General features: G+C 58.4%; 3 protein-coding genes across 3 annotated transcripts; 2 read left to right on the top strand and 1 right to left on the bottom strand.

The window, feature by feature from the left end:
- Nucleotides 1–3,617: 3,617 nt before the first annotated feature.
- On the top strand, nt 3,618–7,845 carry LOC102558544 (cathelicidin-1). The gene is made up of 4 exons (XM_006262429.4): nt 3,618–3,830; nt 5,296–5,403; nt 6,624–6,707; nt 7,554–7,845. Exons 1-4 carry the CDS (start codon nt 3,657–3,659, stop codon nt 7,644–7,646), a joined length of 459 nt encoding a protein of 152 aa, XP_006262491.3. The 5' UTR covers nt 3,618–3,656; the 3' UTR covers nt 7,647–7,845.
- A 4,307-nt stretch (nt 7,846–12,152) lies between these two features.
- On the top strand, nt 12,153–13,815 carry LOC132250964 (cathelicidin-2-like). The gene is made up of 4 exons (XM_059729262.1): nt 12,153–12,450; nt 12,742–12,849; nt 13,273–13,356; nt 13,527–13,815. Exons 1-4 carry the CDS (start codon nt 12,253–12,255, stop codon nt 13,653–13,655), a joined length of 519 nt encoding a protein of 172 aa, XP_059585245.1. The 5' UTR covers nt 12,153–12,252; the 3' UTR covers nt 13,656–13,815.
- An 8,721-nt stretch (nt 13,816–22,536) lies between these two features.
- Nucleotides 22,537–24,229, bottom strand: LOC132250965 (cathelicidin-2-like). Its single transcript, XM_059729263.1, has 4 exons — nt 23,952–24,229; nt 23,552–23,659; nt 23,020–23,103; nt 22,537–22,849 (listed from the first exon to the last, which is right to left on the bottom strand). The coding sequence occupies exons 1-4, from the start codon at nt 24,147–24,149 to the stop codon at nt 22,721–22,723; spliced, it is 519 nt and encodes a 172-aa protein (XP_059585246.1). The 5' UTR covers nt 24,150–24,229; the 3' UTR covers nt 22,537–22,720.
- Nucleotides 24,230–25,326: the final 1,097 nt, after the last annotated feature.

Raw genomic sequence — 25,326 nt, 5'->3', positions numbered from 1 at the left:
CACAGTCCCCTAGTTTTTAATGAGGATGGGGTGAGAGACAGTGTCGACAGCCTTCCTAAGGTCCAGAAAGACTACGTCCACTGCGACACCTGCATCCAAGGATGTTGTGACCTGGCCGTAGAAGGCCACCAGGCTGGTCTGACAGGACCTGCCTCGAATGAACCCGTGTATAATGCTCCCCGGTGATGTCCCTCCCTTCCATTGGGTGCACACCTCCTTTTTAGCTAGGATCGCCGCGGGGAAGGGGCTCTCGTCGATCCCCAGCATTGTCCAAGCTCTTAGTAAAACTATCGTCCATCCTGACAGAGCACAAGACATCACCCCCCAGCCTGCCATGGGTAAAGCTGCTGCAAAGGCTGTTAAGAGATCCCAGGCAGAGGACCACCCCGGCATTACAGAGGAAGGCAAAAACCTGCACAGTCCACACCGATCTGAGCATGGGGTTAAACTCCTTCCTGACCCCAAATGTGGCACCAATCTGACCCTGAGCAGAGGGGCAAGACCCTCCAGCCAGGAACCTCCCGCTCTGCAGGAGCATGGGCACAGCCCCGTCGAAATCCCCACCTTGGCTGCAGCCAGCACCCAATGCCCCTGAGCAAGGCTTAAAAACACCCTGCCCCATGCAGCAGAAGCCCAGCAGCGTGGGAAATACCCAGAGGAGAAGCCGACGGCATGCAGCCACACTGACAATGCACTGGAGACATGGCCATCCTACTTCTCTCTCCCAGATATTTCCCAGGCACCTGTCACGGTGGGATCTGCATCCTGATTTGGTTTCGGTGAGATTCAAAGCTGGTCAACAACCCCCAGGAATGGTTTAGCTTCACCGGTGGCTGCAAAGGTCCCACGCGATGTTCAAGGTGCACAGTTAGTCAAGGAACTACTTGAACTCCGCAGAAACGAGGCAAAGACATAAAGGTGGGGCTGTAAATGCTCCTGCCTATGAACCGTCCCACAGGAGGGGCCCTGGGGGTTATTTGTCAACATGAATTTATAGTACTTGGCTTGGGAGAATTAAAATCTTGGGTATCCTGGATCCCAGCATCATTTTCTCCATAATTGAGGCACGTGGAAGCCACGGCCACGAGTGCTGGCCAGATTCGAAGGTCACGAGTGCCCAAAGTGAAGCCTGGGCCCAGTGTCGGCATCCACGTCCAAAGGTGAGATCCCCAAACCACCCACCCAGCTGCCCTCTAACCTTGGAGGCAACCAAACACTGTAGGCCCCTGAATTTTTAGCGCTGAAGTTTCCAGGTCCCTGGAGCAGTGTCCCCATCTTGTCAGGCCCAAAGAACTTGATGCCTTGCTCACACTTGGCTAGCCCACCTGCTCACGCTTGGCTTGCTCACACTTGCCTAAAGAACTTGGTGCCTTGACCCCTGCCAGGATCCACACCCCAGGCATCCCTTGTCCAGCTCAGAAAGCCCCCGCGGAGGTCGGCTGCACACAAAACACGCAGTGATGGGATACGGCCCCTTGTGAAATGCAGGGATGGCCTCTGGGTTCTTCCTGGGCATAGCAAAAGGAGGGGGTGGTGGTGGGTCCCCCCTTTTACACAGTAACTCCATGATTAGGGTGCTCACCAAGGCCCAATTTGAAAAGGGATTGAACAAAAAAAAGGGGGGTGCGGGCATCAGGATAGGCTGGGGGGTGACGGGCTGGGCAGCAGCTTTGCAGAAAAGGACCTGGGGGGACAGCATGCAATAAGATAGAGATGAGCCAGCAGTGTGCCCTTGTTGCCAAGAAGGCTACCGGCATCCTGGGCTGCATGGGTAGGAGCGTTGCCCGCAGATGGAGGGCAGTGATTCTTCCCCTCTGTTCAGCACTGGGGAGGCCACATCTGGAGTCCTGTGTCCAGCTGTGGGCTCCCCACAACAGAAAGGATGTGGACACATTGGAAAGAGTCCAGTGGAGGGCAATGAAAATGGTTTGAGGGCTGGAGGACATGTCTTGTGGCTGAGGGAACTGGGCTGATTTAGTCTGGAGAAGAGAAGACCGAGGGGATTTGATAGCAGCCTTCACCTTCCTGCAGGGTGTTGCAAAGAGGATGGAGCTGGGCTGTGCTCAGAGGGGGCAGATGACAGGACAAGGAGCAATGGGCTCAAGCTGCAGCAAGGAAAGTTGAGGTTGGATATTAGGAAAAACTCTCACTGGGAGGGTAGTAAAGCAGTGGAGGAAGTTACCCAGAGAGGTGGTGGACTCTCCATCCTTGGAGGTGTTGAAGACCCAACTAGACAAAGCCTTGGTGGGATGATGTAGTTGGGGCTGGTCCTGCTTGGAGCAGGGGGTTGGACTAGATGTGACCTCCTGAGGTCCCTTCAACCCTCATGGTCTGTGGAAGTGTGGTTGGACACATTCTTGGAGGAAAGGGACACCAGCAGCCTGAGCACAGGAGCGAGGGAGGGGAACGGCCTCTGCGTCAGAACGTCCCAGACCTTAAACGCTGGAGGCTGCAAGTAGAAGAACGGGGGAAACCCCTGCTCGGACCCACTTCACTCTCCCTCCCTCCCAGCATCCGCTCTCTGCTGCTGTGTGACACAGGAGATGGGCAAGATGGACTTATGATCTGACGCAGTCAGTGCGGGCTCAAGGTTAAACCTCAACCTCCTGCCTCTGACGTTATACATGTTCTGCTCCTCAATTTTCCATTCAACAAGAAGTCAGGGGACAGCCTGCGCTACCCAACGAGCCTTGTCCGCCACGGGGCAGATTTCATGCCAGAGGCAGACCGCTGGCACCCATCTAACCCCTTGCCTCACACCATCCCTTAATCTCATCCTGGCTTCAGAAGAGCCACCGGAGCCGTCATCGCTGTCAATCCGTGCTCTAATGATGGACGGCCAGGCAGAAGACTTGCTATTAAATCTGATGTGCAAATGATTATTGAGGATGACTGGCTTCCAGTTAACCCCTCGTTTCTCTTCCGTTAGACGACGCTTGGTTTCCATACACTTCCTCCTCTTCAGTTTGGAAAGGAGAAGGCCGAGGGGGGTACACAGGGCTCTACACAGTCATGACAGGTAGAGGATAAAGTGAATAAGGAACTGCTATTTGCCAAGAATACAAGAACTAGGGGCAGTGGGGGCAGATTTCAAACAACCAGGAGGAAGACCTGCTGTACCCGCTGCGCAGTGAACTTGCGGAGGTGGCTGCCACGAGCGGGTGCAGACGCAGCGAGGTTCAACCAGGAATGAGAGCGATTTGGGGAAGGCAGGTCCGTCGGGAACCGGTCAATAGAGCAGCCGGGCACGCATCCCCCAACAGCCCCATAGCGATGATGGGTGATGCTTGGTGCCGCCCCATCACCTCTCAATTCTTCTCTTCCCAGGCTACTTGTAAGGGGTGCAGCTCTTGAGGCATCAGGTGGTTTTATTCAGTTTGCAGTTGTGCATTCCCCCCCATCCCGCACTGCCCACTTCGCTTTCTTCTCTCCCCCACCAAACTGTAGCTGGGGGATGCTGAAGCCCCTGCCCGTTCGAGCCTGGCCTGTTGGCCAATCTAGATTTCCTGTGGGAGCAAGGGAAAGCCACAGCCCCGCACACAGCAGGGGTTGGCTAATAATCGCCCTTGCACAAAGCAACGGAAAAGGCAGTGTATAAGAACAGGCGATGTGCTGGGCACGAGCGCTGCGTACTGCCCGGAGAAGCCGGAGCGAGGATGAAGAGCTGCTGGGCGCTCGTGTTGCTGGTGGGATGCATGGCCTCCGCGGCCACTGCACAGTCTCAGCTGAACTTCAACGAGGCCGTTTCCCTGGCCGTTGACTTCTACAACCGAGGGCTGGCCGTGAACAACACCTTCCAGCTCCTCCGAACTGCCCCCAGCGGTGACGTGGTGAGTAGGGGGGAGAGCCCCGGGGCAGGGTGTGCACGTGTAGCCCCCTTGGGTCTGGGTCTGGGGTCATCTCATCGCCCAAGACAAGGCCTTTTCTCCAAGCTAAACAGCACTGGGGGGTGGTGGGGGCTGGGCTCGGACTAGGGGGACTTGGGTTGTGATACTGCTTCCCTGCGCGACCTAGAGAAAGTCACTTAATCCTCCAGTTCCTCCTCTTTCCCCCCATCTGCGAGTTCTTCCTGATCCTCCCTGGGCGCGTTTACATCTGCAATTAATGTGCATGAGCAAACGCTGGAATTTATTGCTGCTGCTGGTATAACAGTAACAGCCCGCCCCACTTTATAGCACAACCGCCCCCAGCCTCCGAAGCCTCCCCAGCCTCGCGGGGAGTTGCTTTCTTGCACAAATGACAAGCACTAAAGGAATCAAAAAGGCCTTTCCTTGGTGCTAACCATGAATCTGGCTCAGTGCGCAGCATCTGGGCAGGACCCCGGTGCTGCCCCCAGGCATCATTGATACCGTAATTATAGGGGAAAGACCCCAAAGCGATGCACAGTCACACTGGGTGCATCTGCACGAGACGCTTACTGCACATTAGCCTAATAACGAGTGTTACTAGACTCATGCACAGTAAGCAGCACAAAATAACGGTGTGCCGGCACTACTGCACAGTCACTCTCGGTGCTGTGCACTTAGTTAGTACTTCATTAAGCAAGTACTAAGCTAAATGCACAATAATTAAGGTGCATTAATGAACGTGTAGATGCGCCCAGTCAGTGCAATCCTGCCATGTTGTCTGGGCTGGTCCTGAAGCAGATGAAGCCCTTAGCTGCTGCCAAGGCTAGTTTAAAAGCAGTTTGCTGAACCACATGGCAGAGGTTAGACTGAGACACCTGCACGGCACTAAGGATATTGGGAGTTAAAGAAACCAGCACAAAACCATCTAGATGGGACAGAGCAGTCCTGGTGCCGGGGCCTGTGCCAACCACCAACAGCGTGCAGCTAGAGAGAAATTTCCCCTCTGCCTAGTTATGGTGTAAATTGTCCAGGAGCACGAGAGTGTGTGTGCACGTGCATGCGTGTGCACGTGTGTGTGTGTGTGTGTGTGTGTGTGTATCCTATTGTCAGTCCAACCTCGCTGCAAGAAGTTTACCTGGGTTTTTTATTTTTATCTGCTTGTCTTCTCAGGGTATAAACAGCCGTCTCATTGAAGGCGATTCTGGGACAAAGGAGGAAGGGCTCAGCCCCTTACTCACCCCTCCGGCAATGAACTTGGACTGCACGGCATTGTCCAAGGGCGCAGTCAAGTCCATTGCCAAGTTCATTCAAGTTCAAATATATTGTCCATCTCTTTTCTGTCATATTTCACAGGGTTTGCAAGAGGGACAGTGGGCTTGTAGGATCCCAGGACAAAAGGCTTTCTCCCTCCTGCTTCCCCCAGAAATGCAACTGTTTTTACCTACAGGTCTCCAGCCCGTCTGAGTTTCGGCGGCTGAATTTCACCATCATGGAGACCACGTGTCCTGTTGGGAGCCAACCCACTCAAGAGCCGTGCCAGTTCAAAGAAAACGGGGTAAGGAGTAGATGGGGGGAGGGGGGCTGTCCCCTGCTTTAACACCCATCTCCTCCAATGACCAACACTACTGAGCCCCGGGCCAGGGCCACCAGCCAGGACCACGTACCCGGCAGGCTTGTGCAGGCACTTAGTGTGCATTGGGAGGCCGTGAACTAGAATCGGACGCCGAATCCTCCCGGAGCCGACGTGCTGTGAGCTGCTGTGAGCATCGCTGCACGTTGAAATGGTCCTCCCGCGCTGCTGAAGGACGTTTTCCTCTGACTTCAGAGGCAGTGCAAACGTGCCTACATCTGGAAAAGTGTACATTTGTTATAATTTGCCTCCCCCCCATGTGCCCTCATGGGTGCCTGTCCCCCTATTGCTTGTCTCCCCAGATACTTGACCCAGGCTATTCCTGCTCCCCACCACTAGCTCCCCCTGCCACTGGCTACCCAATGCATGAGCCCTGGGCCCAGTCCCAGCCAGGCAGCAGCGGTAGCTCTGGGCCAGGTCAGGATGGGAGCAGTCGACCCCGCACCCTGTCCCCCCACACATTGCATGGTCTCCCCCATGCAGTCTCCCCCCTGCCCCCGTCCAGCACCCCAGCCCAGGGCAGGCAGGGGCTGTGAGCCCAGTCCCAGCGCCAGGGCCACTGCACCCGCCTGCCCCGGGCTGGTGCTCAGATCTAAGATGAGACTCTGTTTCCTCCATGGGGAACGAGGAAATGGCCTCATCTTGGATTCGAGTAAATACGGCAAGCCAACTCGATCCAACTCAAATGCTCTCAGCTCCGCAATCTCTCTCCCTAGGTCCCCAAATAGCCATGTGGTTTCAGGGGTGCTGAAAACCCCGACCTTCCCTGGAAGCGAAGGGGAGCCAGAGGTGCTCAGTGCATCGGATTGAGACCGGTGCCCCATTTCCTAACGTCCGGGGGCACGTTGGGTAGGCCCCGGTACGCCAGTGCAATCAGATGTCCGCGGTGAGGTTCATCTGAGTTCAGAGGCAGGCACGGAGTGAGGAGATCCGCTTTTCGTGCCTTCATTGTTTGCAACCGTCCTCTTCCTTTCGGGCCCAACGGAGCGTAAATCAGATTAGCAGGAAGAGCCCTCACGTCCTGCTCTTCCCCCTGTAGCCCTGCCTCCACCACGCTTGGAGGCACACACGAAGGTCTCCAAGGACCAGACTTCAGCCTCGTTGGGGCGCCCAGAGCTAACGACTCTGCTTTCCCCTCCCCGCAGCTGGTCAGAGCATGCGTGGGCTTCTTCTCCACCCAGCAAGTGGCTCCTCTCATTGTGGTCACCTGTGAAGAGGCCCCCTCGGAGGTGAGCTTTCTAACCCAGCAAGGTGGGGCAGGGATGTCTTCTTACTCCTAGGAATGGGTTGGGCGATGCCTCTCCCTGCGGGGTCCTGGCTGGGGCTTCCTGGGTGCAAACGCCACTGGGGCATCTCCTGGTGCTGTGACGAAAGTCTACCCCGCACATCCCCTCCATGGGCCACACAGCGCCCTGCCCTAGAAAGAGGAGTCCAACCCAACCGGGAGAGAGGCCAAGGTACCACTGGTACTTCGGCTGCGTGATGCTGGGAGGGAGTGGGAGGCGGAGGAGAACGTGGCCCCTACCATCCCACCACACCTACGGGGCTGTATGGGGGCCGCTCTCTCTCTCCTCCATCACGGGGCCCGCCTTGGCTGGGCTTGGCCAAGAAGAGTCTAGCGTCAAACCCAACCCAAGCCTCATTCAAAGCCAAGTGAAGTCTCTGAGCTTCTTTCTGTTGACTTTGATGGGGGTCGGATCAGACCTAGAAGGACAGCACACAGTTATTTGGGACCGCAGGCGATCCACCCTGCAGCTGGGAGTCCCCGTCCCGCCTGGGCACAGGCGCCATTAATGTAACGTCTCCTGTACGTGGGCAGAACCAGCACCGGAAAGATGGCCCTGCCCCAACCTGCCGCCACTACAGGTGCCACCGCACCCAGCACCACAGACCATCCACCCCTCGGTCTTCCTGGGTCCTCAGCACCCGTGCCCCCCTCTGAAACTCAGCTCTCCACCTAGAGCAGCCCGAAGTTTGGGAGATAGCAGCCAGTGTTAGACCACAAACCCCGGGCCATCACCACTGACCCGTGGCCAGTCTCCGTGGGCATACTAATGCACTTCTTCTCCTTACAGCCTGTCCGGGTCACCCGATGGCTTTGGCTTCTGAGAGGAGGTCTAAAAGCGGCTGGCTGGGGCATTCGGGCTCACCTCAACAGGAACCAGTAGGACCCCACTCTCTAGGGCAAACCTGGATTTTGGTGCAAACAGCCCAGCCCTCACGGCGCTGCCCGTGGCACGTGGCTGGAAGCTGCATCGACTGGCTGCTTGGGGGCACACGCCGTTCCCCACTGCTTCACTGCCTGCTTCCTTCAAGGACTGTCCCCTGGAGCTGCTCTGTCTAATAAAAAAGCAATTTTCAACCTGGGATGCCGTGTTTTCATCCTTCCTTGCCCTTCCATGCTGCAGGAGGGGCCTGAAGTGCCTCCCCTTGCCCCGAGGCTGGCGTCAGGGGGATCGTAGCCCACCCCAGGAGGAGCTGGGTGCCTTCAGGACTCCCTCGCTAGGGCAAAGCTAGATTTCAGTACCCAGGACTTCCCAACCCAGGGGCCAGGCTGATGGCAAGACAAAAAAAGCACAGCTGGATCAGAGCAGACAGGCATCTGGGCCAGCCTCTCGTCTCCGTGGCTTCAGCCTCCTTCCCTGGCCCCTGCAAACAGCCCCCAGCCTGCCTTCCCTTGCATCTCCGCCACCTGCGGTTATCCTCTGGCTTCTCCTGAGCATCAGCTCAGCCAAGTCCTGGGCCCCAGGCCTCCCCTTTAGGGGCTTGCCGGCTCCGACCTGCATTTCTGCCCTCTTTTCCTCCTGCCCATTTGATGCTCAAAGGTGACTGTCCAGAGACCCGAGTGCCTCCAGGGCCCTGAAGTATGTAGACTGCACCTCTGGGGCAGAGCCGCACTGGAGACTGTGCCAGGGACACGGTAGCCTGCAGTGTCACTAATGCTGGGAGAGGCCACGTCATGAGTCTGCAGCAGGGTTTAGGGAAAGTCAGACAAACCTAAGGTGTATTAAATAAGACACTTGGGTCTCAGCAAAGTCTTGCCAGGGATTTTCAGAGATCCTCTACTTGGGACCAGGTGGCTGCAGCCTGGGTGGAGAATAGCAAAGGGTTTTGCCCGGTGCTGCCCTTGCAGCAAAGCCCAGGCCGCAGCACAGAGAACCGGAAGACGGCGAAACAGCAGGTGCTTGGCACCCCCATCTGAGCCCCTGGCCCTGCCACGCTCGGGGCTGCACAGAGACGGCCCCTCCCCTACGCAGATCCCAGTCTAAAGGTGGGGAGGAAAAGATTATTGTCCCCATTGTCCAGAGGGGCACACTGAGGCAGGCAGAGATAGAGGGACATGACCAAGGCCTTCCCGGGAATCGTGGAGATCTCCTGAGTCCCAGCCCAGTGGTGCGTGGATAAGATCAGCCTTTTGCGCCGACAGAGGTGCTCCAGGGCACCTAGGTGTGCGGAGGAGGGGGAAGAGGGTGCTGTCCCTATTGCTGGGGGGTGGGAAGTGGCTGTCTATCCTTTTAGAGCATTCGGAGGGGGGGGATTCAGGTGTGTTTCCACCACGGTCAGACACAGCCCTCCTGAGGTCGCATCTAGCCCAAACGCCTGCTCAAGACAGGATCATCCCAGCCTAAACCATCCTGGCCACAATCTGCTCCTGCAAAGTATGCAGGGATGGAGAGTCCACCGCAGGGTAAGGGCAGGACTTGCCCAGGTGATCCTCAGCGCACAGGATGCTCAGCCATAAACCTGCCAGACACCGAGGACCCGCTGCCTACTCCTTCCTGGACTTCAGCTGCCCTCCTGTGACCATACCGCTCGGGCCCAGGGGATGCTGTTTCTGAGACAACCCCAGTAAGACTTGAGCCTTTCGGGTGTAAGATGCTTGATGCAATAGGCATGGGAACACGTGTTACACCCAGTAGGATCCCTTCTGGTGCTACTGTCACCGCTTTCATTAAATTAAAGGGCTGGGCCATCCTGTGTCCCATGCAAGTGGATCTGAGCAGGGCTTTTTTTCCCTGTTTCTCTCTCCCTTGCAGCCTCCAGCATTTAAGGTCCGGGATATTTTGATGCAGAGGCCGTGCCCCTCGCTCTCCTGCTCCCGATGCCCCTGTCCCCAGGAACGTGTCCGGTCCCTTGATGAACGTGGCTAAGCGGTCAGCTCCCACCACACCTGGTGGCAACGAGCCCCACACTTTTGTGACACGCTGGGTGACAACAAACTTCCTCGTGTTCATTTTAAACCCGGAAACTTTAAACTTCTGCTTAGACTGTTCTTTGTATGATGGGAATGTAACACCTGGGCCAAGGAACACAGTGCCGGTCCCACCCTGTGGGATGGGGCACGATAGGAGAAATCGCCGCGCAAAACTTCCTGGCAGGTCGGAGCTGGGGATAGCCCTGTTGCATAAGGCGATTCAGGCAAGGTCTGCCAGGGACACAGAGACTGCACGTTCAGGAAAGCAGAGGCAGGTGGAGCTTTCCGCAGCTGTGTTTCTCAATGCACTGACATATTTCTGCAGCTCCTTACACAATAGCCTTGGTCCCTCCAGTTGATGGGAAAAGCTCTCTGCTCCCAGCCCGTCTTGCAGCGCCTGGCACTGCATGGCTTTCCTTCCATAGCAATTCCCCGAGCCCGTGGGCATGTGTCCTAGGCCACGGAGACTCCCCACGGCAGTGGCTGGGGGAGTCGGCTCCATCCTGAGGTGAGGAGCCTGGAGGGGGACTCTCCACATCTCCCCACCGGTCCTGAGAGTTTCCAAAACCCTCGAGCTCATGGCCCAAGGTCGTCTCTATGGATGTAGCAGAGCCCAGCGCCGGAAAAGTCACGTAGTGGTGCCACAGGGGCTCTTGCCACTGGGATCTCAGAGCCAGGGCCCGAAATGATCCCCTTGGGCTGTGTCAATGATGGGGGGAAGTTTGGGAGGGGAAAGGGAAGATCCAATGTGTCTCTCTCCCCTTACAGTCCATAGCACTGGAGCACTGACTCCATGCAAGCCACCTCTTCAGGCGTGTCTGTGCCCTGCTGTGGCATCCAGGCAGACTCGGCAGGGTTTCCCGTGCCCGCTGACACCTGGAATAGATTTGCCCGATAAGGAAACGTCCAGGTCTCTGCAACTCAGCCTGGCAAGCCCGTTGGGGTATTGGGGCTTACACCTGCTCTGGCTGGGAGCCGTCTCAGATGGCTCAGCTCCGCCACCACCTCGTGGCATTCGTGCCTCTTCAGTGGCGGATCCCATTTGCAAAACCCCCATGCAAAACTCTGAAGCCTTTTGCCCTGGCCTTGCCAGGCATTTCCCCACAGCAGGAAATCCTCTGTACAATGCTCAAGCCTTTCCAGGACATCAAACATCTCTGGTGTCGCTCCGTGAGACACTCCAGGAGATGAACTGGCACCTGAAGGGTGGCAAGGCAACCCAGACTTGCAGAAGAAGGTACGGACTGGGCTACAGCTAGGGCTGGGGCTTTCGGTGGGGGCGTGCTGATTCTCCTGCTAGGAGCAAAGCTGGAGCTGGGGGGCTAGAGGGTTTTGCTCCTCCTGATGCTGCCAGTATCTCTGCCACTGGACCCACTGCCAGGGATAGGCACCCCAGTCCATCCACCCTGTACCCACTGCCAGGGGCAGGCAGTAGGACATGCCCATGGAACCGGTGCCCATCACAGGGATATACATGCAGGGAGCTGGTTGCAGCTCTGCCCTGGGCCCTGGCCCCGCGCTGTCACTGCCCCGCAATCCCAGCCCTACCCAGCTGTCCTACTCTTGGACACTGCCCCTGCCCTCCTATGGCCCCATCTCATCGCCCGGCCGAGCGCTCCCTGCCCATGGGGGTCCCGGTCTGGTCTCCTTGGAGGCCCACCTGCCTGGCACCCCCAGGGGTGGATGCAGGGTGAACGAGCCTGGGCCACATAGCATCAAGGCCCCCACGACCTGCAACAGCTCACCAAAACTCCCTCCAGCCCAAATACTTGCCCACCCCTGGACTAGGTGAGCTCTGGAGGTCCCTTCCAGCCCAGCTTCTCTATGATGGTCCAATGCATTTCTGGCACCCAGCCGCACGTGCCCAAATACATATCTGTTTGGGACAGGAGAAACTGTCACTTGGGCTGACTTTACTGCAGTCCCTGCAGAGCTGGCACAAGCAGCAGGGGTTTCCACACCGGCTGTAGCTTTCACCTGTTCCACCGGCTGTCCTTTCCCCTTTACGTCTCTGTGCAATGGGACCTGTGCAGGGTGCGCGCCCCACATGTGGTCATGGCAAGTCCATCCATACAGTGCTGCCCTTTCCCCTTTATGTCCCTGTGCAATGGGACCTGTGCAGGGTGCACGCCCCACACATGGTCATGGCAAGCCCGTTGGTCTGGTGTGTGGATCAGGCAACACATCTGAGGTCTCAACTCGTCTTATATTGTGAAGATATAACATATTGTCATCAGGTTTCATCTAGAGATGACCCCCAGCTCCGCACCATCCCTGGCCATGCAGACCCCAGCCACAGAGCATCGCCCTGGGGCTGCCCTCACCACCCTCGAGCTGCGACACAAATTTGGACTTTGTCCCCAAATGCCAGAGGTTTGAGCAACTTCAGAAAATCCTCACTGCCCGCAGAGCCCGCGCGCCTGGGCAGCAGGGAGGGGGCCGTGCCCAGGGCGGGGAAGCTGCAGCCCGGGGAAACCCCAAGTGCCTTGGCCATGACTCATCCCTCCTTGCACAAGGAACTGGACAACATATAAAAGGGCTTCCCTGCAGCCAACGGCACAGCCCAGACCCACGGCACCATGCAGACCTGCTGGATCATCCTGCTCCTGCCCCTGCTCGGGGCAGCCAGCACCGAGCTGCCCACCCCTGGCACCGACCCACCGCAGCCCACGCCGACCTACGCCCAGGCCCTGGCCACGGCCGTCGACGTCTACAACCAAGGGCCTGGCGTGGACTTTGCCTTCCGGCTCCTGGAGGCAGAGTCCCGGGACGACTGGGTGAGCATCAGCCTGCAGTGCCCAAGCCCAGCCCCGTGCGGGTCACAGCTGGCGGGAAGGGGCTGCCCAGCCCAGGGGACAGGGTGTGGGCATCTCCTCCATGCACCAGGACCTGTAGTGTCCAGCCGTGGCTCACGGCAGTCCCATGGGCACTGGGGGTCCTGGACCAGTCGGGGAGGGTCCCTTGGGGCTCCCTGCAGCACACACTGGGCCGAGTGTCCAGGCCGTGGCGGGCACTGGGGCAGCACTCCCTGCCAACCCCTCAGCACCCCTGGACTCTTGTCTCCCCAGGACGCGAGCAAGGATCCCCTGCGGCAGCTGGAGTTCACCCTGAAGGAGACCGAGTGCCCCGTGGGCAAGGACCAGCCCCTGGACCAGTGCGACTTCAAGGATGGCGGGGTGAGGAAGGCACAGGCACAGGGTGCAACCCCTCCTTTGCACAGGGCTGGGTGCCCAGGTGGGCGGCACTGGGTGGCAATGCCGCCCCCAGGCTAAGCCCCTTCAAGCTCCGGGTGCTGGGGGCAGCTGGGCGGTGGGGAGAGGGTCTGCACCGCTGGAGGGTGCAGCCTGCCCGGCCAGAGGGGACAGGCGGGCAGCGTGGGGGCACTTGCACACAGCCCCGTCCCCACTGCGATGTGCTGACCCCGTGGCTAGGGGCACCTTGCATGTCCCCCATGGGCCGGCCCTGCAACTCCCCGGTGCTCCGGGCTGCGTTGGCCCCCAGGCTGGGGTCTGGCTGGGCGGACCCGGCGCTGCCCCGCGTGGCCGTGCCAGAGGTGCCACGTGTGGCGCTGAGCTGTTCTCTCCTCGCTGCCGTGGCAGGCGGTGCTGGACTGCACAGGGACCTTCTCCTGCTCCGAGGCCTCGCTCATGGTGCTGGTCACCTGCCAACCCGCCGAGCCCCTGGTGAGTGTCTGTGCCCCCTCCAGCGCCCGCCCTGGCCCCCGGCTCCTGCTCAGCAGGGTCCCGGCACGTGTGCCCGGGGCTGGGCAGGGAGGGCTGGTGCCGAAGGGACCCCTGGGTGGGCAGAGGTGGGTCCTGCCCTGGAGACCCTCATGGGCGCCTCTCTCCTGCAGCCCGACCGCGTCCGCAGGGGTCTATTCAAGAAGCTGAGGAGGAAAATCAAGAAGGGCTTTAAGAAAATCTTCAAGCGCCTGCCTCCCGTTGGTGTCGGTGTCTCCATCCCACTCGCAGGAAAACGGTGAGGAGCCCGGGACGGCTCCATCTGCACCTCCAGGACCCCCAGACCAGGCGCTCGGTGCCCCGGGAACGGGGCCCGGCGAACCCAGCCCTGCCTCTGAAGAGCCGTGGCGGGGCTGGGCTGGGCTGGGGTGGGCAGGGAGGGGTGGCGGGTTCGGGGCTGCACACTCCCGTTCCTCTTGTCACAATAAATGGTGAATGTAATAACTCGGTGGTGTGCCCTTGCTGTGCGGTCTGTACTTTTTCCTTGGGGAAGGGCAGCGGAGGGCAGAGACCCACCCTGCTGCGGGCACCATGACCCCAATTGCGGCTCCATCCTGTTGAGTGGCCCCTGAACAGCCCACGGCTCCACGCTTCACCCCCATTCGGGCCAAAGGAGCGGCCCCAGTGCAGCCCTGCTGTCTGCAGGGGAGAAGTCACAGCATAGCCAAGACCAAGGGCACGGCCTGCGGGTGACGGGGCAGGCAGGGAGGGGCTGGGGGAATGGCTGGAGGGAGCTGATATCCCCTAAGAAGCACCTGATGCCTTTAATTGCAAAGCTGAGCGTGTGTGCATGGAGCCACTGCCCCGCTCTGCACTCGGCAGGACTGTGCACAGACAGCTACCGTCTCAGAGAGCCCAAAGTCATTTCTATTCCCCTCGTCCAGCCTGGTTCCTCCGAAAGCCTCGGACCCTGGAGCTGAGGCTTTGGGGAAGAGGTTGCCCTGGATCCCAGGCTTTTGCAGCTTGTGGAGAAACCACTCTCTAGACATTACCGAGCCACTTCATACACCCGGGCAGGGACACATCCCGCGTCCCGTGGCTGAGGCATGAAGAGGTGCACGGAAATGCAGCGAGGTGCGGGATGCTTCGTGCCGAAGAAACCAGAAAACGGGAGGACGTGGAGGGCGCTGCTCCTTGCGGCTCCGGGCTCCCACCGTCACTCACTCGACCCGAAGCCGAGACGTCTGGTGCCCAGCAAGGCTGGACCACGCTGGGTGCTGAAAGCCGGATCCGTGCCCCTGGCCTGTGTGCAGAGGTGTCCCCAGCCCAGGTGCCCCAGTGCCCACCCACTGGAGCCACTGGTCTTATCCCACATGAGCGTACCACGGCCTCAGCTGGACTCCGCTTACTTGGCTTCGGTTTTCTCTTTACACACCCCTGCTCCCAGAAATCACAGCCGAGGGCTCTGCTCTCAGATGCTCCCAGCCCACAGTTGCGTCCCTCCCTCAGAAAATCCAGCCCACGCACTTAGCTCTTCTCCCTCGGAGCAAGAAGCCCAGGCCTCCTCCAGCACCCCAGGTTTTCCAGGGCATCCCGGCACGACAGCTTGGCTTATCTTTGGGGGACGCACCCTTTGCTGCAGCTGCTTGAACGTCCTTAGTTATGGCTTTAGTGGGTCAGAGTGTGGGCTGCGGTGAAGACCCAGCCTCCTCGGAGCTCGCCCCTTGCCCATGCATCGGAGAAAGGACTTCTGGAAACCACTCGACAGGCTCCACCGGCTTCTCGCGCGCACACTGAAGGGGCAAGGATTTTTTTGGAGGGTGGTCTCTTTTACTCACCACCAGCTGCATCGCTGGGATCGTTAGAGAAGCGCTTAGTTCGAGTGTTTCTGTTCCCCTGCTTTGTCCTCCAGGCAAACCCCACAGGCTTTCCCAAAGGGTGCCATAAAGGGCTGAGCAACAAAAATGGTTTGCAGGTTGGGGCACGTGACTTATGAGGGAAATGGGTTGATTTAGTCTGCAGAAGGGAAGACTGAGGGGGATTGAATAGCAGCCTTCACCTCCCCACGGCGGGGCTGCACAGAGGATGGAGCTGGGCTGTTCTCAGTGGGGGCAGATGACAGGACAAGGAGCAATGGGCTCAAGCTGCAGCAAGGGAAGTTGAGGTTGGAGATTAGGAAAAACTCTCACTAGGAGGGTGGGGAAGCACTGGAACAGGTTACCCAGAGATGTTGTGAGATCTCCATCATAGTTTCATAGCTGGTCGGGTCGGAAGGGACCTGAGGAGATCATCACGTCCGACCCCCTGCCATGGCAGGAAAGAGCACTGGGATCAAACGACCTCGGCAAAGTGTTCATCCACCCTCCTCTTAAAGCCCCCAGGGTAGGAGCCAGCACCACTTCTCTTGGAAGTTGGTTCCAGATCCTAGCCGCCCTGACTGCGAAGTAGTGCATCCTGATGTCTAGCCTGAATCTACCCTCTGCCAGCTTGTGACCGGTATTTCTAGTCACTCCTGGGAGTGCTTGGGGGAACAGGGACTCCCCCAATGCCTGCTGGTCCCCCCTGACCAGTTTGTAACAGGTCACTAGATCCCCCTCAGTCTTCTCTTGTGGAGGCTGAACAGGTTCAGGTCCCATCACCTCTCCTCGCAGGGCCTGCCCTGCTGCCCCCGATCATGCGGGTGGCCTCCTCTGGCCCCTCTCCATGCTGCCCACATCCCTCCTGACGTGCGGCGCCCAGACCTGGACGCAGTACTCCACCTGCGGCCTGACCAGTGCCGCGTAGAGGGGGAGGATCACCTCCTTGGCCCTGCTCGAGATGCATCTGTGGACGCACGACAAGGTGCGGTTGGCCTTCCTGACCGCATCCCCACACTGTCGGCCCATGTTCATTTTGGCATCAATGATGACTCCAAGATCCTTTTCTGCCTCTGCACTGACGAGAAGGGAGTTCCCCAGCCTGTAGGTCTGCTGCTGGTTCTTCCCCCCCAGGTGCAGCACCTTGCACTTGTCCGTGTTGAACCCATCCTGTTCTCATCCGCCCACCCCTGGAACCTGTCTAGGTCCAATTGCAGCCTATTTCTCCCTTCCAGCATGCCCACTTCCCCCCACATCTTAGTGTCATCTGCAAACTTGGACAAGGTGCTTTTTACCCCTCGGCCAAGTCACTGATGAAGATGTTGAACAGTGAGGGTCCAAGGACCGAGCCCTGGGGGACCCCACTGCCCACAGCCCTCCAGGTCGAATAAGACCCATCCACCACCACTCTCTGGGTGCGGCCCTTCAGCCAGTTAGTGACCCAGCTGACCATGTAGGTGTCGACACCATTGTCTCCTAGTTTCTTACTGAGATTGGGGTGAGAGACCATGTCGAAGGCCTTCCTGAAGTCCAGAAAGACTACGTCCACCACGACACCTGCATCCAAGGACTTGGTGACCAGGTTGGTTTGACAAGACCTGCCCCTAATGAACCCGTGTTGGCTGCCCCTAAGCATAACCTCCCCTGCCGACCCCTCGTGGACATGCGCCAGGGTAATTCTCTCAAAAAGCTTACCCAGGATCGAGGTAAGATTAACGGGTTTATAGTTTCGTGGATCCTCCTTCCTCCCTTTTTTGAAGATGGGGACCACATTGATCCTTTTCCAGTCCTCTGGCACATTGCCCGAGCGCTGTGAGTGCTCGTAGAGCTGCACCAGAGGTCCCGCAATGACCCCTGCTAGTTCCTTCAGCACCCTGGGGTGGAGATCATCAGGACCTGTGGATTTAAATACATCCAGTCCCTCCAGAAGTTCCCTGACAAGGTCCTCATTAACCCTTGGCCTGGGTGTGCCACCCACCGGGCCCTTGGGGGGGCCAGTCGGGGAGATATCCGGGTCCCTCCTCAGAAATACGGAGGCAAAGAAATTGTTGAATATGTCAGCTTTAGCGTCAGGTGAGATGACCAGATTTCCTAGCGTGTCCTGCAGAGGCCCCACCTTACCTGGCACCTCCATCCTTGGAGGCTTTTAAGACCCGCTAGACAAAGCCGTGTCTGGCATGCTGTAGCTGGGGCTGGTCCTGCTTGGAGCGGGGGGTTGGACTAGATGTGATCTCCTGAGATCCCTTCAGCCCTCATTGTCTGTGATTTTATGACAATACCGACATTCCCACCAGAGGAAATGCCCTGTTGGACCTGGTCCTGGCCACAGGCGACGACATGGTGAGGGGGCTCCAGGCCCTTGACCACCTGGGTGACAGCGATCATCGCTTGCTGGAATTCACCATCCAGCGCAGGGTGTCAAGGGCCTGCAGCAAGGCGGTAGCCCTAGACTTCAAGAGGGCCAACTTCAACGAGTTGAGGAGATTGGTGGGAGAGGCGCTGGGGTCCTCGAGGGCAGGGGAGCTCGGTGCCCAAGAAGAGTGGTCGTTCCTTAAGGAGACGATACTCAGGGCCCAAGGGGTGACAATCCCAACAAGAAGCAAGGGGGACAAGAGTGCCCAAAAGCCTCCCTGGCTCACCAAGGACGTCCGGGAATGCCTGGTTGCCAAAAAGGCGGCATACACCTGGTGGAAGTGGTGTGTCAATCTCCAAAGAGGAGTACACCTCCACTGCTCGGGCCTGTAGGGGGGCTGTTAGGAAAGCTAAGGCGGACATAGAGCTAGGACTAGCGTCCAAGATCAAAGATAATAAAAAGTCCTTTTTCAAATATATAGGGAGGATGAAGAAGGCACCGGGAAACGTGGGGCCCCTGCAAGATGTGCTGGGCAATCTGGTGGTTGTGCCAGAGGAGATGGCAGACCTCTTTAACAAATTCTTCACCTCTGTTTTCTTGTGCAGGGACCAGGACTCCCCCACCGGGATTCAAGACGGACTCGAGGGGAACGCCTCCAGACCTAAGGTTGGGAAGGACCGGGTCAGAGTGCTTCTGGAGGGGCTGGACATGTTCAAGTCAGCAGGTCCAGATGCTCTCCACCCCAGGGTGTTGAGGGAGCTAGCAGGGGTTATTGCAGGGCCCATGGCACGGCTTTACGAGCGCTCGTGGTGCTCGGGCCAGGTGCTGGATGATTGGAAGATGGCCAATGTGGTCCCCATCTTTAAGAAAGGGAGAAGGGAGGACCCGGGCAACTACAGGCCCATCTGTCTTACCTCAATCCGGGGGAAACTCTTTGAGAAGATCATCAAGGAGCACATCTGTGATGGGCTGGCATCGGGGATGATGCTCAAGGGCAACCAGCATGGTTTCATTAGGGGCAGGTCATGTCAGACCACCCTGATTGCCTTTTATGATCAGGTCACAAAAGCACTGGATGCAGGTGTCGTCGTGGATGTAGTCTTTCTGGACTTCAGCAAGGCCTTTGACACTGTTGACCACCCCATCCTCATTAAAAAACTAGGTGACTGTGGCATCGATGCCTACACGGTCAGATGGATTGCGAATTGGCTGAAGGGTCGTACTCAGAGGGTGGTGGTGGACGGGTCATATTCGACCTGGGGGAAGTGGGCAGCGGAGTCCCCCAGGGCTCGGTCCTTGGGCCCGCGCTGTTCAATTTCTTTATCAGTGATTTGGACGACGGGGTGAAAAGCAACCTGTTCAAATTTGCTGATGATACCAAAATATGGGGAGAGGTGGGCACGCTAGTAGGGAGGGAAAGACTGCAGCAAGACCTGGATAGGTTGCAGGGGAGGGCTAACAAAAACAGGATGTGTTTCAATACTGACAAGTGCAGGGTGCTGCACTTGGGCAGTAGTAACCGGCAGCACACTTATAAGATGGGAAACTCCCTTGTTGAGAGCACAGAGGCAGAAAGGGATCTTGGAGTCATCATTTCCTGGGGTCGATTTACCATGGTGAGAAATGTTCCCCAGCTTCTGCCCACGAAAGCCTGTGCTCTCTCTCTGTATCTGTTAGTCAGTCTGTATATAGGCGCATCTCTCCTCTGCCTTCTGACTGACCTCAGACTAACAGGACTAGCAACCTCTCCCGGGACCCTTTGCCAGCTGGCTGGGGCCATTTTGGGTCCTGCGATGATGTTCGAGGTACCAGGTTTTTGGTCTTTTCTCAATGAACATCCCAAACACTGTCTCATTATCAGCCCTTGGGGCGTTCCTGGATAAAACAAGCTCATGTCATCCAGGGGATTGACTCCAGACTCTGGAAGTGCGCTTCTCTCTCCCAAGGCGCATGCTCAAGAGGAGGGCAGAGAAAGCACTTCGAGGACATCCTCAAGGCCAACATCATGGACCGATACTCTTTAATGTCTTCATCAGTGACTTGGACAAGGGAGTGAAGTGTACTCTGTCCAAGTTTGCAGATGACACAAAGCTATGGGGAGAAGTGGGCACGCCGGAGGGCAGGGAACAGCTGCAGGCAGACCTGGATAGGTTGGACAAGTGGGCAGAAAACAACAGGATGCAGTTCAACAAGGAGAAATGCAAAGTGCTGCACCTGGGGAGGAAAAATGTCCAGCACACCTACAGCCTAGGGAATGACCTGCTGGGTGGCACAGAGGTGGAAAGGGATCTCAGAGTCCTAGTGGACTCCAAGATGAACATGAGCCGGCAGTGTGACGAAGCCATCAGAAAAGCCAATGGCACTTTATCGTGCATCAGCAGATGCATGACGAATAGGTCCAAGGAGGTGACACTTCCCCTCTATCGGGCGCTGGTCAGACCGCAGTTGGAGTACAGAGTGCAATTCTGGGCGCCACACTTCAAGAGGGATGCGGATAACCTGGAGAGGGTCCAGAGAAGGGCCACTCGTATGGTCAAGGGCCTGCAGACCAAGCCCTACGAGGAGAGACTAGAGAAACTGGACCTTTTCAGCCTCCGCAAGAGAAGGTTGAGAGGCGACCTTGTGGCTGCCTATAAGTTCATCACGGGGGCACAGAAGGGAATTGGTGAGTATTTATTCACCAAGGCGCCCCCGGGGGTTACAAGAAACAATGGCCACAAGCTAGCAGAGAGCAGATTTAGACTGGACATTAGGAAGAACTTCTTCACAGTTCGAGTGGCCAAGGTCTGGAACGGGCTCCCAAGGGAGGTGGTGCTCTCCCCTACCCTGGGGGTCTTCAAGAGGAGGTTAGATAGGCATCTAGCTGGGGTCATCTAGACGCAGCACTCTTTCCTGCCTATGCAGGGGGTCGGACTCGATGATCTATTGAGGTCCCTTCCGACCCTAACATCTATGAATCTATGAATCTATGAATCAGCTCATGGGAGACGATGGCCCAGGACCGCCCCACATGGAGGAAGAGTGCTGCAGGGGTCTCAGTACTTTGAAACCTCATGACAGCAAGAGTAGCGGGAAAAGCAGCGTGTCTGGGACTGAATCAAGAATCAGGAGCCACCCACCCCCATGGAAACATGTGCCCGAGTGCCCCCCGGGTCTGTCGATCCCGGTCGTCAGCCATCTTCGGACCCTCAAATAAGACATGCATGGAAGGTGATTGCCCTCCGCTGCGAGGGACTGCCGAAGACGTGTTGCCGTCCCAGCCGCTTTGCATTTCCTCTAATTGAATGGCATCCCTGTCCGTGCTCCTGGCCCTGCTGGCCTTTCCCGCCGCAGAACGCGTCCTATCCGATGCTCAGCCCCACGCAGCCATTCAAATGCCTGTTTTATCCCCGTGACACATCACAGCTGATTTACTTTTATCTTCCCGGGGTGTTTAATACAGCTCAGTGCCCCTCTGGGGGGTTTCCTCACCCTAATTGCTCCTGACCCTTCCTTTAAACTGAACACAGCTGGCGACACCACTGCAGATGTGCAGCTCAGAGCCCCCACTGGAAGCTCCAGCTGTGCTTTCATTCCCGTGCGCAGGTCTACGCTGCATTTCCTGGCACGTTTCCCCTCCTGTAAGGGGTAAGTAAAGGGGCGAGCTTCCCCACCTGCCCTTCTTCTTGCCCCTTGGCTATCAGCTCCCAAAAAACAAGGCCTGGAAGGGCTCTCTGGAGGTCATCCGGTCCTATCATGTATGCCTCTTCCATGCGGTGCAATTCTTTTTTAACTGGCCCTTCAGGCCGCAGAAGCATTACGGGGCGGGCGACATGACACAGCTGGGTCTGTGGATTTAGCATTTACCCTGCAAGCCTTCGTACATCTCCTTGTGCTCAGGAAAGACATCCCAATCCTGGCTGCGGCTTTTTTGTTCATCCTATTTATTCTTTGCACTTCCTTGAACCTTCCCGAGGCAAAACAGTGGCGCTTTGCAAGTCCCCTGGTCCACCCGAATTTCCAGCCCTCCTGACCCTCGTTATCTAAATTGCCTCTGCCCACAGACTCTCAGGTTTGCCTCCTGTGAGTTATTAACCCTGAGATGAGCTGGCTTGAATTGCCGCTGAGATTTAACCCCCGTCTGCCTCCAAACCCATTTCCTTCCCTGTTGGCCTGAAGCCTCCTGTGAAAGCTTCTCAACCTGCTTCTGTGCAAGCGTGTTGGTCCCCGGGGCTGGGCTCGGCAGCAGCCCGCTCCTTCGTGGGGTGCGATCCATCGCTGCCCTCGAGGAAGGCACGATGCAAAAGTCCAAGGTCCCGGGGAAGGCAAGCTTCTTGGGGTAAATGTGAGATCTTTTATTAAACCAGCTACATAGTTGGAAAAAAGTTCTTGGCAAGCTTTCGGGCCCAAACACCCTTCTTCAGGCAATGGGAGACTTTTTTATTAGCTGGTCTAATAAGAGGTATCACGTCTACCCAAAGAACCGCTCCTGCCCGTGTCCGTAGACCGACCCGGCTACAACCAACAACCCGGGTCCCAGGGGACGTCTCCGGCAGGACACGGGTCCACGTGCCCTTGGGAGCTGGGTGCTGTGTGAGTGGAAGGAGCTCCCTTAGGAGATGTCCCCGCATCGGTGCTGGGTCCAGCCCGACGTACAGCCCAGAGCGTTCGCTCTGCATGCCGACGGGGAGAGCCCGGCTTTGCAGGGACAGCGTCGATGCTTCATGCCGGACCGCCGTGCAGAGATGGAGCGAGACGAGATGGCAGGAAAGAAATTAAACCAACACGGCAAACGGCAGGGCTGCACCAGGGCCGCTCCTTTGGCCCGAATGGGGGTGAAGCGTGGAGCCGTGGGCTGTTCAGGGGCCACTTAACAGGATGGAGCCACAATTGGGGTCGTGGTGCCCGCAGCAGGGTGGGTCTCTGCCCTCCGCCGCCCTTCCCCAAGGAAAAAGTACAGGCCGCGCAGCAAGGGCACACCACCGAGTTATTACATTCACCATTTATTGTGACAAGAGGAACAGGAGCGTGCAGCCCCGAACCTGCCACCCCTCCCTGCCCACCCCAGCCCCGCCACGGCTCTTCAGAGGCAGGGCTGGGTTCGCCGGGCCCCATTCCCAGGGCACCGAGCGCCTGGTCCGGGGGTCCTGGAGGTGCAGATGGAGCCGTCCCGGGCTCCTCACCGTTTTCCTGCGAGTGGGATGGAGACACCGACACCGACGGGAGGCAGGCGCTTGAAGATTTTCTTAAAGCCCTTCTTGATTTTCCTCCTCAGCTTCTTGAATAGACCCCTGCGGACGCGGTCGGGCTGCAGGAGAGAGGCGCCCATGAGGGTCTCCAGGGCAGGACCCACCTCTGCCCACCCAGGGGTCCCTTCGGCACCAGCCCTCCCTGCCCAGCCCCGGGCACACGTGCCGGGACCCTGCTGAGCAGGAGCCGGGGGCCAGGGCGGGCGCTGGAGGGGGCACAGACACTCACCGGGGGCTCGGCGGGTTGGCAGGTGACCAGCACCATGAGCGAGGCCTCGGAGCAGGAGAAGGTCCCTGTGCAGTCCAGCACCGCCTGCCACGGCAGCGAGGAGAGAACAGCTCAGCGCCACACGTGGCACCTCCGGCACGGCCACGCGGGGCAGCGCCGGGTCCGCCCAGCCAGACCCCAGCCTGGGGGCCAGAGCACTGGGGAGTCGCAGGGTCCATGTGGGACGAGCGTGGTGCCACTGGCCGTGGGACGGCATGTCACTGTGGGAATGGGGCTTGTGCCCCAGCTTGCGAGGCCAGAGGCGCCTCCACGACATGTTTCTGGTGGGGCAAGGTCCGTGCAAATCCCCCACGGCGCCCACTCGTCCCCGCTGGCCAGGCAGGCTGGACCCTCCAGTGGTGCAGACCCTCTCCCCACCGCCCAGCTGCACCCAGAGGGGCCTTAGCCTAGGGATGATGCTGAGGTCCAGTGCCGCCCACCCGTGCACCCGGCCCCTGAGCAAAGGAGGGGTTGCACCCTGTGCCTTCCTCACCCCGCCATCCTTGAAGTCGCACTGGTCCAGGGGCTGGTCCTCGCCCACGGGGCACTCGGTCTCCTTCAGGGTGAACTCCAGCTGCCGCAGGGGATCCGTGCTCACGTCCTGGGGAGACAGGAGCCCGGGGGTGCTGAGGGGTTGGCAGGGAGCACTGCCCCGGTGCCCGCCACGGCCTGGACGCCCGGCCCAGTGTGTGCTGCAGGGAGCCCCAAGGGACCCTCCCCGACTGGGTCAGGACCCCCAGTGCCCGTGGGGCTGCCGTGAGCCACGGCTGGACACTACAGGTCCTGGTGCATGGAGGAGATGCCCACACCCTGTCCCCTGGGCTGGGCAGCCCCTTCCCGCCAGCTGTGACCCCGCACGGGGCTGGGCTTGGGCACTGCAGGCTGATGCTCACCCAGTCATCCCGGGACTCTGCCTCCAGGAGCCGGAAGGCGAAGTCCACGTTGGACCCTTGGTTGTAGACGTCGACAGCCGTGGCCAGGGCCTGGGCGTAGGTCGGCGTGGGCTGCGGTGGGTCGGTGCCAGGGGTGGGCAGCTCGGTGCTGGCTGCCCCGAGCAGGGGCAGGAGCAGGATGACCCAGCAGGTCTGCATGGTGCCGTGGGTCTGGGCTGTGCCGTTGGCTGCAGGAAAGCCCTTTTATATGTTGTCCAGTTCCTTGTGCAAGGAGGGATGAGTCATGGCCAAGGCACTTGGGGTTTCCCCGGCTGCAGCTTCCCCGCCCTGGGCACGGCCCCCTCCCTGCTGCCCAGGCGCGTGGGCTCTGCGGGCAGTGAGGATTTTCTGAACTTGCTCAAACTCCCTGGATTCAGGGCCCCGAGCTCAGCAACAGCAGGGGTGGTCTGGCTCTGCGGCAGACACGCAGCCCATCCGCAGCGCTCTGCACCCCAGGTCCAGGCAGGTGCTCGTGGGATGAGGGCTCAGTTTGTCCTCATGGATGGGGTGGCAGGAAGCTCATGCATTATCCCAGCATGTGGAGGCATCCTAGGCCCAGAGAAGCTGCAGGAAGGATTGTGTCCATGAGCTGGATCCTTCTGCTTGCCTGTTGCCGAGTACATTTCCAGAGGCAGGGCCCCGGGCTTGGCAGCGAGATACAAAAGTAGGCCCCGGCTTTGGGAATCCCGGCTCTGCTCCCAGCGGCAGGATCCTGTGGAAGATAAGCCTGCCTCGCACTCTTAATTCCTGTGCACGTGTAAAAGCACAGGTCTCCTCTGATACTTCAGATCTCGGTCTGGGCATCCCAGCAAACCAGCCTAGCTCAGGGCTTGAGGACCATGCCCCAGTCAAGGGATCTTTAAGATGCAAGTCCTTCTGCACTGCTCGATAACCCGTTCTTTCAAGTGTTGCTGCACCTTCCTGCTTTGGCTTTGGTCTATAAAGTCGTGGAGGGTGCAGACCAAGGGGACGGGGAGCTGTTGTTCACCAAGTCCCTGAATCCCAGAACTAGGGGGCACCTGCTGAAACAAATAGGTAAAAGAGAGAAAGTACTCTGTAAAGCAACACGCCGTTAACTCGTGGAACTCACTGCCGCAGGAGGGGGTGGAGGCAGAGAGCACAGGCAGGCTCGGCACGGGACTGGATACGTTCCTGGATGATTGACCTATTCCTGGCTATTGAACTGACTGGCTGGAGATGTTTCCTCTGCCATCTCCAATGATGGATGTCAGGGATGGCGTCGATGGGGATGGATCAGTGTAGGGCAATGCTGTCCCTCTACAGCATCCACTTCTGCCGCTGTCGGGGAAGGATAGCGAGCTAGATGGATACTGGT

Source organism: Alligator mississippiensis, chromosome 5 (assembly GCF_030867095.1).
Source record: "Alligator mississippiensis isolate rAllMis1 chromosome 5, rAllMis1, whole genome shotgun sequence".
Taxonomy (NCBI): Eukaryota; Metazoa; Chordata; order Crocodylia; family Alligatoridae; genus Alligator; species Alligator mississippiensis.
The sequence above is the reverse complement of the archived record's forward strand: the minus strand, read 5'-3'. Positions and strand labels throughout refer to the sequence as shown.